The 16,812-nt window shown below is 35.0% G+C and overlaps 1 protein-coding gene across 3 annotated transcripts in view; it reads right to left on the reverse strand.

The window, feature by feature from the left end:
- Positions 1 to 16,812, reverse strand: part of TAOK3 (TAO kinase 3) — a 187,454-nt gene that overhangs the window by 53,330 nt on the left and 117,312 nt on the right. For all 3 annotated transcript variants that reach the window (XM_082852602.1, XM_082852600.1, XM_082852601.1), the window contains 5 exons: positions 16,273 to 16,369; positions 13,750 to 13,863; positions 12,466 to 12,557; positions 1,432 to 1,525; positions 341 to 422 (listed from right to left, as the gene is read on the reverse strand). In XM_082852602.1, coding sequence (XP_082708728.1) covers positions 341 to 422; positions 1,432 to 1,525; positions 12,466 to 12,557; positions 13,750 to 13,863; positions 16,273 to 16,369 — 479 coding nt within the window. The remainder of the gene's footprint in view (positions 1 to 340; positions 423 to 1,431; positions 1,526 to 12,465; positions 12,558 to 13,749; positions 13,864 to 16,272; positions 16,370 to 16,812) is intronic.

The following is a 16,812-nucleotide window of genomic DNA, read 5'->3' on the forward strand; positions in this document are numbered from 1 at the left end:
TGGCAGTCTCTGTCCTGAAAACACTGCATTAAAGTTCATGCAGATATCAGTCACAGGAACATCACAACGATGACCAAAGCAAGGAGAAATATTCTTTGTCACAAGGCAAAAAGAAGGGGGAGAAAAAAGAAAAGGGGAAAAGATGGGGGAAAAACTTTCTGCGGGGAACATATAGCACATATCTTGCTACTTCTATGCCTAGCTACTATCTCTGGATAAATGACAAGGCAGTATATTCTAATCCAGTTTGTCATGGTGAGCTGCCATGGGAATGATTTACTATATTCCACTACAACATGACTTTAAATCCCCCTCCTCAAATATAAACTTGAAAAATTACCCGTAATAGTTCCACTGATGTTGGCCTTTCCTGAGGCATTTTCTGCAAGCAGTAATCAACAAATCTCCTAAAGGAGTCTGTCCTGTGTGTGCAAATACATTGAAAGAAAATAAAATCAGGGTCTGTAGAACATACTGATCACTTTAAATAATTTTCATCCAAGGGAAATTTTTATATTTTAGGAGATTTTTATTAAAATACTTTGGAATGTCAGGAGAACTGAACCATTTTCAAGTTTAAGGTATCTAAAATTAATTCTTTTGGATAATGAACGTGGACAGTTTCAAGTTAGTCAACATATAAGCAAGGTCAAATCGTTATATCATAGAATGAAAAATACTATATTTATATACAACGGTTTTATGTACATTTTTCTCTCCAAAGATAACTCTCATAAGTCTTAAGCCTATATTCTTCATGACCAATTGGTAACTCTTCCATTACCCACAACCTATAACCAGGTAGTAAAACTTGAAGCATAAGGGACAGAGAACCTAGGAATATGCTTTCTGGATGAAAACACTTTCTCTCTTGAAAATTCCATTTTGTCTACTCTTCTTTGACATCGCCCTTTTTCTATAACTCTGTGGCCCCAATAGTTAGCAAAATGTCATAATTTTCAGCAAGGAACAATATATCTTCTGAATAGATAGTATATGTTCTGTCTCAACACATTTAAATACACATATAGTAAAGAAAAAAAATGACAACTAGAAAAATAATGACATCAGAGTGGATACTTTATCCTTGCTAGGAAGTGATAAGACTGAGGTGATCAATACAAAACCATCATGACTTAAGAGACTAGACTGGTTAGGAAGGTAGCAGGGCATGTACCTAGTAGAATTTCAATTCCTACACACATTAAGAACACAGTAGAAGCCATAGTGAGGGTAGAAATATAGTGTGTGTGTGTGTGTGTGTGTGTGTGTAGAAAGTTCAGGCTTATAAAGCATCAGTGTCAGTTATCACAACATACAATGAAGGAATGAAATGCTTTCTAGGTCAGATATTTAAAGTGTAACTTAATGAAAGTGCCAAATACATATGGTGATTTCTCTTAGAAATTTAAAGCAACAGCTCAGTCTTACCATTCCTTAGACTGTAATGTGGGGGAGTCGTTCTGGGCAATGTGATATAAGGCACTCATTGCATTCATGTTGAAAAGAGGGGGCTTCCGTTCCGCTGAAAGAAAAGAAACACGATAAAGCAGTTCTTGCAAGGCATCAGGCAGATGGAGAAATAAGGAACTATGAGCAAAGCTGTGCCACTAAATCAATAGCTCGTTATTATCCTCATGCCACATAATCCACTTATTTTAATCTCTAAGGTCGCTCAGGATAGCCATTTAGAAGAAGCTACTGGTCATCTTAAAGTACACTGGAAAAGCTCCTAACAGAACCCACTTCAAGAGAGTAAAAAAAAGTTTTCTTATTTTTCACATGTATCTTCAAAAGGCTAGACTTTGTTTTCCCACAATAGGTATGAACATCTTCGTGTGTGTGTGTTTTAGTTAAAATAAAAAATATGTATTCATTGAAAAAAATTCAGAAAGCAGAGAAGTAGAATGAAAAAAAGGGATAATGATGGAATGGAACATCTTAAACATCACTAACACAGTATGGGAGGTAAAGTAATTCAATTCAATAAGCACCATTTGAAGGCACACCCAGGCCAATGAACTGGTACAAGTCAGGGTAGAGGGTAAAAAGGAGGTAGGAAAAGGAGGATAAATGTAAGCAAGGTCTTGTCCATCCCCTTCTAAGAAGAAACTCAGTGAATCAGATACTTCTTAGTAGAAGATTTACTCCATCCCAGCCCACCATGATCTCATGTTTGTAATTTCTACTGCTGTCTTTTAGTAGACTGCTCACTTGGCATGTGCTCTCCTATTGCATTTATATAAACATACAAATCTTTTCTCTCAAAAGAAATCATAAGCTCTAAGAGCAAGATCTTATAACCCTAATACTCTTATTCTTTTATTTATTCTCTGGCATATGTAATAAGATATTATTCAAATATTAGGTGCTCCATTTGTTGACCAAAGAAATAAGGTTCTAGTTCTGAGTACAGTTAATTTTATGCTATTTATTAGTTATTATGTCACAGAAGATAAATCACTATCTCATTCTACTGTGTTTATCCTAATGGATTCTTTATATAGTACCACTTTAAAATTCATAATGTGATCTCAGGTTTCATCAGAGCACCTTGGTTTTTAAGTAAAGATTCTCCTCTTAACCACTTTTAAAAAGGTGAATTCAGGGCTTCCCTGGTGGCGCAGTGGTTGGGAGTCCACCTGCCGATGCAGGGGACGCGGGTTCGTGCCCCGCCCCCCCGTCTGGGAGGATCCCGTATGCCGCGGAGCGGCTGGCCCCACGGCCGCTGGGCCTTCGCGTCCAGAGCCTGCGCTCCGCGACGGGAGGGGCCGCAGCGGTGGGGGGGGGGGCCCGCATACCGCAAAAAAAAAAAAAAAAAAAAAAAAAGGTGAATTCAGCTTATTCTATGCAATTCTAAGAAACATAACAAGAACTAACGGCAGGGAACAAAAAGTAACAGGGAAGACATTTTTACTCATAGAAGGAAGAACTTGTGAAAAGCCAGAGTGCTAAAGCAAAGAAAAACCAACCCCCCCCAAAACCCACAATGAATAATGTTGATAGCAGTGAACTTTAAGCTATTAGCAGAGTTCCAGCAGAAGGCAACTATACTTATTTATCAGTGATACTCTGGAGGGGCCCCTCATAGTCTTGACTAAATGATCTCTGATACTTTTGAAATGTGACAGTCTCTGATTCCATAAATATTGTTTATTAACTTCTCAACAGGATACTTTACACTCACCAAATGGATACCACTATTATAGGGACATGAACTGTTAACAAGTGGAAATTTGAAAGCTGCAGTGTGGACAAAGGGATTTTATACCTGTTTCAAATGTATAAGATGAAAAAAAAAGGCTCAGGTTTATTTTATTTATCAGGAGGTAGATTCTAGAAAGTTTCTAGAGCATGGCCTTCTGACAACTTCAAATATTGGAACCATGTGGAAGTAGGAACTCATCATGTTACCATCAATGGATTCCCATGATTTTTAGGACAAAGTCTAGAGCTTTAAACATAGTCTCCTGGTCTTTCCTAACATGACCCTGGCTACCTCCAGCACTTCATTTTGAGAATCAGTGTTTCCCCTCTCTTCTCATGCATCTGTTGCTTCACTGAAAGAACCAAGCTCAGGTTGGTTCACATGTTGCTTTCTCTGTCTGGACTCCCCTCTCACTTTTGTTGCCTAAACTTTACCTGGTTAATTCTTCCCAATCCTTCAGGTTTCACCTTAAATATAGTTGCATTTCTGCATTAATTTAATAAATATTTATTCAAGGCTTATTATATGCTTACAATCATTTCCTCAGGGAAGCCTTCTCTGACCTCTCAAGAATAGGTGTCCCATTAGATTCTGTCATTGCAAATTATATTTTAACTTTCTACCACCTATCACAACCATAACTAATTATTTACATAATTCTTTACTTAATGTATGTTCTGTTTACTAAACTTCATGAGGAACAATGTCTATTATGCTCATCTTTGCATTCCCACTGCTGAGCACAACACCTGGTATATATTTTGGGTGGCCCCAAAATACCTATTAGATAAGTAAATGAAGGTAAGGCAAATTAAGGCAAAGAAGAAAATCTGTCAACAAACAAAGAATCTTTGTGCAGCAAGAAGTCACAAAAATGACTGAGGAGTGACTAAGTCTTGGGGCTTACATCAAGATACTATGTGATGACTTCACTCACTATTAGAAGGATAGGAACCCTCCCACTCATTGGCAAAAGGTATACAATTCGAGCTGCTTAGAAGAACACGAAATTGCACAGGAGAAAGAGCAGGGAAGGGGAGCTAAAGAAAGAAGAAAACAGAAATTTAGAAAGGGGAGGATGAAGGAACAAAAACAACAAAACCCAATTCAACAGTAATAAGAAAGGCAGTAGCGGATTTGGAGCAGGAATGTGAGGTCTGTGAGTGGCAGATACCCTGTTGTGAACAAGACAGGAAGACAGCCAGCCACACTATGGGTGGAATAGCTCTAGTAGAGAATCACATGAAAAAAAGGCATTCCAAATATAGTACACAGCTCTACGGTCTGAGAAGCATTAGCTAAATATCAGTTTCAGGTGGCCTCACCTATGTTCAAGTCCTTTGCTAGATGTACTACAAAAATCTTCTGAGCCATAGTGACAGGGTTCATTGCTAAGTCAGCATACTATGGAGCAAGGGCTGGGAAACTATGGCCTGTGGGTCAGATTCACCTAGAAGCCTGTTTTTGTAAAGTTTTATTGGAACACAGCCATGTCCATTCATTAATGTGTTGTCTATGGCTGCTTTCATGCTACAACAGCAGGGCTGAGTAGTCATGACAGATTATATGACTTAAAAGGACTAAAGCACTCATTATCTGGTCCTTAGCTGAAAGCTTGTCAGCCTTTACTGTAGAATATAATAGTCTGCATAGAAGCTTCTAGATAAGCAACAGAACAGGAACCGGAAGTGCTTTGAAGCTACCTTGTGATATGTAAGCCATTTTACCTCCAAAGAAAGGAAAAAGGTGAAAGCATAAAAAAGCTGAATTAATTAAATTAAAAGAAAAAAAACAGTGATTTATTTAATTTAAAGATAATGATCAAGTTTTTTCTGAATGCTCCATGTATGTTTTATGAGATCAAGGTTCAGAGAAACCTTTGGACACTGCTCTGCTTGGCAAAGCTCATGCTAAATTAGAGCACCTAGACTGAGCTTTATTTTAATAAAGAAGATCAGAGAGTACCCCATCTTTGGATAAACACTTCATGAAAAGGCAGATTTCTTATGAACAAATATGGTTGACAACCGTAATAATTAATGATAATAATAATTGCTACCACTTACTGAGTTCCTATTACATGTCAGGCATTCACTTTAGGTATGTTACATATGGTATGTTATTCGTAATTCTCAAAACAGCTTGTCAAGATAAGCACTATTACTTCAATTTCCCAACAGAAGGAACTGGGGTAAGCTAGTCTAAATAATGAAACCAAGCCACACAGTAAGTGGCTAAATTGGGATTTCAACCCAGTCCTGTAAGACTCCAAGACTTGTCTTTTCACTAGACCTCAGTGCCTCTTCAATTATTCTGTGCATTTTATAATAAATAGTACTGGTATTTCAATATGAAAAAAAAAAAAGGAAGAAGAAGCTTTATAAGACTAAATATACCCCTGTCGCCTCAACAGCCATCACTACATTCATTTATTAACACAAACAGTGAGTGGCAATAATAATGTGGAAGAAGAAAATTCCAGGCAGAGGAGCTATGAAACAACATTTATGTTTTTTTCTTTTTTTCCCTTGGAGAATGCATTTCTGAACACAGTCAATTCCCTGTCATGCTGATGAACCATTTGCCAGCTTCTACCATGGTCTGTGCTGGTGAACTAAGGGTCTATAGCTTAAACAGAAGAGTGTCAAATTAACTCCTCTTGAAATAATCTCAAAAAATAAAATATCTGGTGACTGGACAATTTCAATGTCCAAGAAGCTTCCAAGGATGCATGAATTTACCTAGGTTTTTCAGCGGAAGATCAATTTATCAAAAGATAATTTGTAAAGCAGGTTTAACCGCTTAGGGACCTTGGAGTTTGATCCAGGAAAGAGAGAGAGTGCCAGCAGCATTATCATCTTCCTGCTTTCTAATGACACCTCAGTGATTCAATGTACAGATTAGGGGCTTTTAAAAAACATACACTGTTATAACATATATATGGAATCTAAAAAAAAAAAAAAAAGGTTCTGAAGAACCTAGGGGCAGGACTGGAATAGAGATGCAGACGGAGAGAATGGACTTGAGGACACGGGGAGGGGGAAGGGTAAGCTGGGATGAAGTGAGAGAGTGGCATGGACATATATACACTACCAAATGTAAAATAGATAGCTAGTGGGAAGCAGCCGCAGAGCACAGGGAGATCAGCTCGGTGCTTTGTGACACCTAGAGGGGTGGGATAGGGAGGGTGGGATGGAGGGAGACGCAAGAAGGAAGAGATATGGGAACATATGTATATGTATAACTGAGTCACTTTATTATAAAGCAGAAACTAACACACCATTGTAAAGCAATTAAACTCCAATAAAGATGTTTAAAATATATATATACACTGTCATAGAAGAGATATCATAAGGAAAGGGGACAACACATTATTCAGGCACTATCCACAACTTTCACTGTAATTTCAACATTAAAAGTAAAATTTAAAGTATACTGTCTGTACCTGGAATTTCAGTAAACCTGAAACATACAGAAAACTTAGAAAAATCATTGCTTAGGTTTATATACGCAGCAGTTTAATCATCTTTCATGTAAAAAAAAATACCCTTCTTTTATGTGTTCATTAACAAGATTAATGCCAAGGAAATAGAGATGTATAGTAAAGCTGTCAAAGAGGTACTTGTATGGTTTATTACATTTCCAGTATAATAAAGTTTGAATAATTGCCGAGAATTTAAATGTCCTTGGTAACAATTTTATTTTATGAATATTAACTGAGCATGTACTACCATCTTTCTCTGAATCTAAGATGTCACTGACAACAAGATGCATCGCAATTTAAGATGTACCACTATTTTATGTATAACTCAGAACAAAATGCTGCCAATTATGATCATAAAATGCTGTTGCCTGTAAAATACCTCCCAGTTTAAAGAGATGTTAAAATGTAAATTAAAAATTTGATAAGATATGATATATACTAGGATTGTGCTGATGATGCCTAACATTTACTGAACACATACTATACACCAGATGTAATAATAAGCACTTTATGTCCACATTTTCATTTAATCCAGACAATCCCCATACGGTAGGGGATCTTATTATGCAAATTTCATAGACAGTTAAAATAACTTGACCAAAGTCATACAACTAAAAAATGGCAGAGCTGGAATTAGTACTCAAGTTTATCTGACTATAGTCTGTGCTCTTAGGCATAACTTAATACTATCATCTATCAATTTGAAGGACTAGCTGTTGTGGAGGATAAGACAATTTGGGAGAAGGCTACTCTGTTTTTTGATTCAGTAAATCATTTTATAAAAGGCAATCAAAGTTAGGCTGATATAGAGAGCATGTTGTTATATATATTTCAATTCCTTTTTATAAAATGATAAAATCAGAAATTAAGCACATTTCCTCTCCTGTCTCAAGAGAGGAAATACTAAGGTACCTCCTGGGATCTGCACCTATTTTACCAATGTCGACTGCTGTTTGAAACTCCAGTCATTACTACATCTACATAGTACAAAAACTGATGTGATGACAATGCTGAATCATCATAAAAGGGCGTGTGTTGTTTGCTCTATTTAATTAGGTTGGGAAGGGCAGAATCCATGTTATATTTTAGAAAAATTTCGGTAAGAAAAAATCTTGCTGAGACAATGGGTGGGCACTAATTAGTTGTAAGGTTCAACTCCAGGGACATCCCTTTAAAGTGTTGTAACTGAGGAGTTGCTATTACCGTTGCAGTGTTACAAGTAAAATTTTGGTTCACTTTAGAATATAAATGACAAAAATAGGAATAATCCTACATATGAATGCAGTCAGCTGTTTTGAGCATTGATATATGCCAAGCACTATGTTAAACACTTTACATATGTTATCTCATTGAAGTCTGACAATACCTATGCTATATGTATTATTATTTTCAATTAGATGAGAAAACTGAGGCTTAGGGAAGTTTAGAAAATTGTCCAAGGTCTCATCGTCAGAATCAACACATTGCACAACCCCAGAAGGTGTCATTCACATCCTAGACTATGAGAATGCCTGCTGGTGTTATACGCAGCCACACATAACTGTCCTGCCAGCTAAGTGCTGGTAAAGCCAAGATTCAAATCCAGGGTGTCTAATTGCTAACTCCATGCTACACAGAGAATAGTTTGTTTTTTTTTTCAAACCAAAGGAATGTACATTTATTTCTAATTTTAAAAAAGTTAATTTGATATTTGAAATACATAAAAATTTGCATAGTATTATAACAGACACCTACTGCTTAGATTTAACATTATTTTGTCATATTTGTTTCAGATATTTTCTTCTAAAAAAAAATGAGATATAACTATTCCTCTTCTGCCCTCCAGAGTTTACTATTCTGAGATGGTATCTCTTACATCTATGTTATGTTTTATTAGTATATATATGCTCATAAATAATATATAAAATTGTTTATAAAGCTTTCATAATTGGCATCGTACTGTACCTAAACTTCAGTGACTTTGTTCATTAACTATTCAATGTTATGATTTGAGATTTATCCATGATGATACATGTAGATCCAGCTCATCATAAGAATTTGGTTGTTTCCACCATTTCTTGCTTCTACAAACAAGGTTGCAGCCTCACACATGTTCCAGTGTACGTGCATAAAATTTCTAAAGTGTATACTTAGAAGTGAAATGTTGAGTCACTGACACTCCTCCTCATCATCCTTACCAGATGCTGCCAACTTGCCCTTCAAAGTGGTTATACCAATAGACATCCCTATTACCAGATGGCTGCCAACTTGCCCTCCAAAATGTTTATACCAATTTACATTCTTATCAATAGTGTATGAGAGTTCCTGTTTCTTTAGCAGCTTCTCCAAATTTATTAACTTTCGACTTAAAAAAAAATTTACCAGTCTGATGTGAAATAGTTTTAACTTGCATTTCCCTGATTACTAATGATGCAGAGTATCTTCTGATGCTTGTTGTCCATTTAGGTCTTCTTTTCAATGTTAATCACTTGATCATATTCATGCCCATTTTTCTACTGGCTATTTATCTTTTTCTTTTTGGTAAAGAAATTGTGAGAGTTCTTTATAAATTCTGGGCCAATACTCTGTTGGGTAGATATGTTTCAACTACTTTCTATCAGTCTATGCTTACCTTTTAATTTTTGTGTTTTATATAGCTTTATATTTTAAAGTACTAATAGTTATCATATTTGTCATTATTTTTTAAATATTGTCTAGAAAAATTCTTCCCTATACCCATAAAGGTATACTCCTAGAATAATATAATATTAATTATACTTACATAGTGCTTATTACATGCCAGGCCAGGTTTTAAGTACTTTATATTCATTAATTCTTTAATCTTCATTATAATAGCACTTACTTCATGGGATTGTTATCTCTATATTATAGGTAAGGAAACTGAGGCATAAAGGATCTTTTCCTAAAAGTTTTAAAATTTTACTTTTGAGTATTTAACTAAAATCTGGAATTTATTTTTGTGTATGGCATTTGCTAGAAATTTAATTTTGGCTTTCATCATATAATTAACAAATTGTCTCATATTATTAATCAAAGAGGCCATCCTTTCACCACTGATCTTTAATGTCTTTTTTGTCTTATACCAAAATCTGACTTATAGATGAGTCTGTTTCTAGGCATTCTAGTCTGTTCTATTGACCATACTGATTTAATTATTATGGTTTGGACTGTGGTATAGTGACTCTTCTGTCCAAATTCTGTTTCTTCAGAATTGTCTTGACTGGTTTTGGCTCTATGAATTTTAGGGCTACCTTGTCAAATTCTACAAAATATTTCTGGAAGTTTGTCATGAATCCTTTTAAAAGTATGCGAATATTTCTGCGGAGTGCCCCCCGAAATCAGTGTTAATAAGATGAATTTGTTCCGTATGAAACAGAGAATAACACAATATCAGAAACTAAAAAAGAAATCTACCACCTCAATATCCATTAATAGAGGACCAGTCAAATAAACCATGGTATATCCATATAATGGAATAACATAATGCCAGTAAAAAATGAAAAAGTGTCTAAGTTACTAATATAAAACAGTGATCCAAGATGGTATTAAGTGAAAAATCAAAGTATAGAACCAATTGTATATGTTAATTTAGGAGTAAAAGGGAATATAGTAAGCATATATACATATTTCTAGAGTCGTCCCTCAGTAACTATTGGTGACTGGTTCCAGGACTGCCCCAGCCTGCCCCAGAATACAATATTTGTGGATGCTTAAGTCCCTTATATAAAATGTCATAGTTTTTGCATATAACCTAATCATATCCTCCCATATAATAACCTCTAGATTACTTATAATACCTGATACAATGTAAATGTCATGTAAATAGTTGTAAATACAATGTAAATAGCTGCCCAAAGAATGGCAAATGCAAGTTTTGCTTTGCGGAACTTTCCAGAATTCTTTTTTTCCCAAATATTTTTGATGTGCAGTTGGTTGAATCCATGGATATGGAAGGCACGGATATGGAAGGTTATATATTATAAATACACACACACACACACACACACACACAATAAATAAATACATATATACATACATACACATATATAACATATATAAAAATATACATATTTGTAAAGAAACTCTGGAAGGATATACAAGAAATTAATAACAGAGGTTCCCTGTGTGTGTTCACAGGGGTGGGGAAGGAATTGTATGAATAGGGCCAGGGGTAGAAGAAGTCCTTTCACTGCCTATCTTTTTATATTTTTTGATTTACAAAACACATGAATGTTACTTATTTTAAAAAATTAAGTAAATATTCTGTTTCCTCCTTGAATTTTTTTTTCTTCACTAACATCTCTTTAGTATTAAAAAAAAAAGACAAATTGTGTATCTTTATCATATGTTTCTTTGTTGGAAGAGGTCAATGAAGCAACTGGAAATGCAATACAAACATATCCCAAGTCATCTCTGTAGGCCAAACATTTTAGGGAAAGAGAAAACTATACTCTGAGAATCAAACTGAACTTAGAAATCCTTAGGACAAATTTGGATAACAATATAGAAGAAATTAAACAAAAAAACCCTATATTAAACAACATAGAAGAAATTAAACAAATTTTTAAGCTCGACAAAGAAATTTTTAAAATGGATTGTTAAAAAACTAGACATATTTATATAAATTTTAAATAAAAAATCTAAATAAAGGCACTGTTGTGCTGGAGCCAGCTCACACTGGCTTTCGAAGGTTAGCTGTGCATACCTTTCTCCAACTCCACACTTAGTGATTCAAACTGATAACGTGAAATTGGCTATGGTGGGGATACTTACACCACAGAATTTGGCAAATGCTACAAAATGCTTCCCCTCGCCCACCAGGGGGGTCATTGGTTAAAATTACCAGTATACCAATGGATAATGGTAACTTTAAGTTATACTAAAGTTCAAAATATGCAACCAGAGGATTGAGATTCTGTGGTATGTTAGACAATTTTAGATAATTGCAACAATATTTGGAGGACAACTTTAAAGCTGGGGGTATCCCCTAATATGAAGTTTTCTCTGGGGTTGCTCTCTATATAGGTTAGTTTTTATTCATTTTATTTTTGGCTCTGTTGGGTCTTCGTTGCTGCGCGAGCTTAGAGCCGCGAGCAGGGCTACTCTTCGTTGCGGTGCGTGGGCTTCTCACTGCCGTGGCGTCTCTTTGTTGCAGAGCACGGGCTTCAGTAGCTGTGGCTCACGGGCTCTAACACCACAGGCTCAGTAGTTGTGGTGCATGGGCTTAGTTGCTCTGTGGCATGTGGGATCTTCCCAGACCAGGGCTCGAACCCGTGTCCCCTGCATTGGCAGGTGGATTCTTAACCACTGAGTCATCAGGGAAGTCCCATGTCAGTTTTTAGAGTCCAATCTTTAATAAGCCTACTATTACTTTTGCTATTACTTTTTAGAGTCCAATCTTTGATAAGCCTGCTATTACTTTCCCAGATTTCCCTTATACAAATAGGAGTGTAAATTAAGTAATGAATATTACTATGAAGGACATATATCATCACTCATGCTATGGAGAATGGATATTTTTCAAATATTAATTCTAACTATTGTATATTCTTACATTTGTTAGCTGCCATATCTGCTCAAAACTCTTTTTCTTAATATAGCAGAGAAAAGCAATCTTATGATGTTATACCAAAGCATAGAAAAAAATATAGTAAATTCACATTGCCTAGCATATATATAGCAGTAACTCATTAAATAATCACTGGATAAGTGAATTAACAATCATAATACGGAGTGATTCTCAAAAGTACAATGAAAACAACTCTTTACTCACCCATTTCAATACAAGTGATCCCAAGTGACCAAATATCAACTTTCCCATCATACTGTCCTTCATCCATAGCTAAGATCACCTCTGGAGCCATCCTGCCAAACATAATGTACAAAACTCAAGTTGCAAATTAAAAAACTTCACCTGATAAAGTGATTCAATAAAATAGCTGTTTGGGGCATATTCTAAGTTTTATCTGATAAAGTTATAATTTTCTTACACAAATAATTTGAAAAAACACTATTCAAAATATAAACAATACACTCAGTGATTTACATGAAACAATATATTTCACCAGATCATGGTTCTACCATTTACTATCCTTTGGTCTTGGCTAAGTTACTTAACCTTTCTGTATATCAGTTTCCTCATCCATAATATGGAGAGAATTTTATTAGCTACCTCAGAGAGATTGGTAAAGGATTAATATGTATGAAACATTTAAATAAACTACTTTAAACAACATGAAGAATACTTTATGCAATTACATAAAGCAATACAATCAGATATTTCAAAGACGTTACAAGTTAAAAAACAAATAAACTGGCTATAATAATGGATATTATTTTGTTTGTCCGTAATGGATTTTCATTAGGAGGGTAAGGGCCATATAGTTTAATATGCTTTGTTCTCTATTAGTGTATGTAAGTAGTTGCTTAATAGATACTATTTGATGATAGTGGAAAAATATTCAAATAGTAGCTGATTTTTTTTAGTAGGCAAGTAATTTTCCAGAGGTATAATTCATTCTCCAAGGTACAGTGAAATTCCAATGTATCTATGAAAGGAAGGAAAGGAGTCTTGAATAGAATGGGGTGAAACTTTAAGTCAGAATGACAAGTGAGGTAAAGTATCAGAGAATTCAACAGAAACAAGAATCTGGATTTCTTTCATTGAAAGGTAAAATTTATGCTCATTGGCTACAGAAGGTTAAAGAAACTACCTTGTTCTCACCTAGAGACTCTGCCTGAAGAGAAAAGTTCAAAAGAAACTTCAAATGAAGTCTAAAACCTGAGCTTGGTCAGTGAGTTGATAATCCTACTCAGTTTACACACAGTGACATCAACCTTATTTGAACAATTTAAAGTCACCGGAAATTTTATACTAAGTCTGAGGGTTTCTTTTTTGCTAGTGAGTTTTCTATCCTTCCTAATGAAATCTCATTTGAGACACACGGTGAGACACTGTCAAAAACAAACAAACAAACAAACAAAACCAGTGCTATGAGTCCATCTTGTTTATATACACATATTTTAAAACTATGTCATGTTTTTTAATTCCACATACCAGTAAGGTGTGCCCACGAAGGAGTTGGCAGGAGAAGCCATTGAGGCAGATCCAAAATCAGCTAGTTTCACCTGACCTGGCTCTGTTAGAAGAATATTTCCTGCTTTAATATCCCTATAGGAAAAAATAAGAGGGTTAGAAAATTACTTTTCAATTTTGATTATGGAATAGGTCAGAGCATGCAATTAATAAGACAAAAAGTTTATTAAAAAAAACCTTGCTCAGATAGCCAGAAGGGGATTTAGTGATTACTGCATGTTGTAAGGGGGCCCAGATTCCTTGGTGTACTTACTGGTAGGTCATAGTAATTACTAAAAGGTAGAGCTTTCTTTAGAGGGAGGGAATGTAATGAGAAAAAAGGCAGACATGGCCGACAAGGAAACCTACTCAGTTGCTACACTTACAAAATCATATTAGTTGCTGAATCCAGTCACCAACAGTATTGCTTGTGCTGGGGAAAATTGGCACCATCTGTAACTGCCTTTTTTTTTTCTCTTCCAAATTTCATGACATTTTTGGAGTCAGTCTAAACAAACCTTCAGTGACTCTGTATCGACTACCTACCAATAAACCTCAACTACACACATACCTTTTCTTTCTTGCCTGTGACCCTTTCTCTCTGCCTTTAATTGTAACTGCAACTCTAAGGCATTTGAGAGTACATGTTATAGAGAAGGTGTTATTTTAAAAATAACACTGTACAGTAAAAAGAAGACCCTGAAAGATCAAAACAAACAAGGATTAGGGGTTAGGAAATTGCATTTCTATTGTATTATTACAAAGAATCTCAAGTGGTTACTACTAAAACTACTAGATATTTTATGCAGCAAAAAGTTTAAAAAACATGATTTAAAAAAATTTAATCTGCAGTATGAAAATTTGGAATGAGAAGATGTGGACGTACTCCTTATTCTCTTTAAAAAAGTCATGAGGTGTAATGAGTACTAGGAACTAAGAATTGTACGTTGATGGGCAATGGAAAGATAAAGCAGAGGGAATGAGGAAAACATGTTAAGTTGAAAATGAAAGGTTCAAATGCTCCCAAAATAACTTTTCCAAAAATCTTCCCTTGAAAATTCAGTTTCTTTCCTCATGAAGACATTAGGCATTGGAAGAGAGAACTAAAAAAAGCATTATTTATTTCTCGTACAACAGAAAATATTTTTTCACTAACCCTGGCTTGCCTTTTAAATCAAAACAATAAGAATCTGAATTTATTTTTAAATAAAGAGCATTCTTTAAAAGCTTTTTGGCTTTTCAATTCTTTTTACCTATTAAAAAAGATAAAGTGTAGTATAGAATAAAACATTAAATTAATGTGAAAATTGAGGTAATAAAGGCACAGAAACCTGAACTGACCTTTAAAACAGGAGCAGGCAAAACTGTCATAAACAAGTTGGCATTCAGTAATGACATCTTAACACCAAAGATAGATAGATATACACTGTAAAGTTTATACATATCTATACTTTAAAATTGTCAAATCCGTAAATTACAGTTAAATTAATTTTATCAATATTTATTAGACATGGTTACGTTCATTCTTCATCCTTATGAATAAGCCAAATTCATGGCAGGAATTTTGGTCTGCCTATCTTGAGGGAGTTCTGCTTTGTGGTATGTACCAGTAACTGTGATGGCTACTCTAGGACGATTAAAACAGAAGCAAAAGGGGAACCTATGACTTAATAGTTTCATTTCTTCCTAGTAAATGTAAAATTTTTTTTCTTCTGTTTTTGAGCCATCTCAGGTCCTTTATGCCTACCTCATATTCCACTACTTGGTCACCATTCATTAAAGTAACAGTACTAGAAGTTCTTTACTGAGAGAAGGAAAAATTGGTAACAACATCTTTGTTAAGAAGTTAGTGATGGGAAGTAGGTTGGAAAGAGGAGAGTGGGGCTGTGATAAAGAAAATGTAATTTAGAGGGAAGCCTTGGATTAGGAGTCAGAAAATCTGAGTTTCAATCTTTATTACATAAATGCTAGGAAACTATGGGCAAGTTATTTAAATCTTTTTAAGTCTCAGTTTCTTCATCTACCAAAATGAAGACAATAATACCTTCCTAAATATCTATATGGACTAAAGAAATGCAAAAAATGTAAAATTGATAAAACAGCATATATTTACATGAGATTGATTTGTTATTTGCAACAGGAAAGGGAGAAGAATTCAGCTAGGAAATAAATATATGCAAGGAAGGCTAATTTTCTTTCCTTTTTTTCTTGACAGTATCAAAAGGTTGCTGGGCTCTTCTTCAAATTTCCCTGCAACACTATGCCTGGAGAATAGTTACCTACAGAACAGAGATGATATAAGTCTTTGTGGTTATATGCGAGAGACCAAGAGATAGGAACTAAATCCGGGCAACTTTACTCTTTACATCCAGAAGCAGCAGCAATCTATTTGCTTCCCATAAATTCTTAGGCACCCTAAAAATTGGAGCATGCACTAATTTTCAAGGTTCCTTGAACAGACTGTCCTGTAACTGAAATGAAAATGTAACTGGCCTCTAATCTTACCTATGAATCAATGCATGAGAATGTAGGTAGGCTAGCCCCTGCAAGGCACCGTGAGTAATGGCAGCGATCTCCACTTCCTGAAGTGGTTTTTTATGAACTGAGGAAAAAAAAAAAAAAAAAGCCAGGAATAGATGATCACTTTCATTCCTATTTTTATTATATTATACAGCTATAGCAGGCTGAATTATATACTTTTTCTTAAATGACAATTTGGGAATACGTTCACCTAAATACATAGGATATATATTTTCTATAGAATAACAATAAATAACCAGATAACAGGAAACTGAAGCATAAAAACAAACAAACCCCTTCAAAATAAAATAAAACAAAGCCTGATAATCACTGCAACAATTGTTAATTTACTTGTCAGTTGCAAGTCAAAGCCACACTGATTCCAACTGGTCAGGCCCAAATTTACAAGGCCCTCTGACATTTTAAGTGCCTAGAGTATTTTAGGTTGCATTATTCTCCTCTGCCGCAAGCCATGTATAAGTACCCCTTCTAACTACAGGTTTTCATTATTTGTGAAAGCAGCTA

This window comes from Leucopleurus acutus (genome assembly GCF_964270905.1).
Source record: "Leucopleurus acutus genome assembly, chromosome: 13".
NCBI classification, from domain to species: Eukaryota; Metazoa; Chordata; class Mammalia; order Artiodactyla; family Delphinidae; genus Leucopleurus; species Leucopleurus acutus.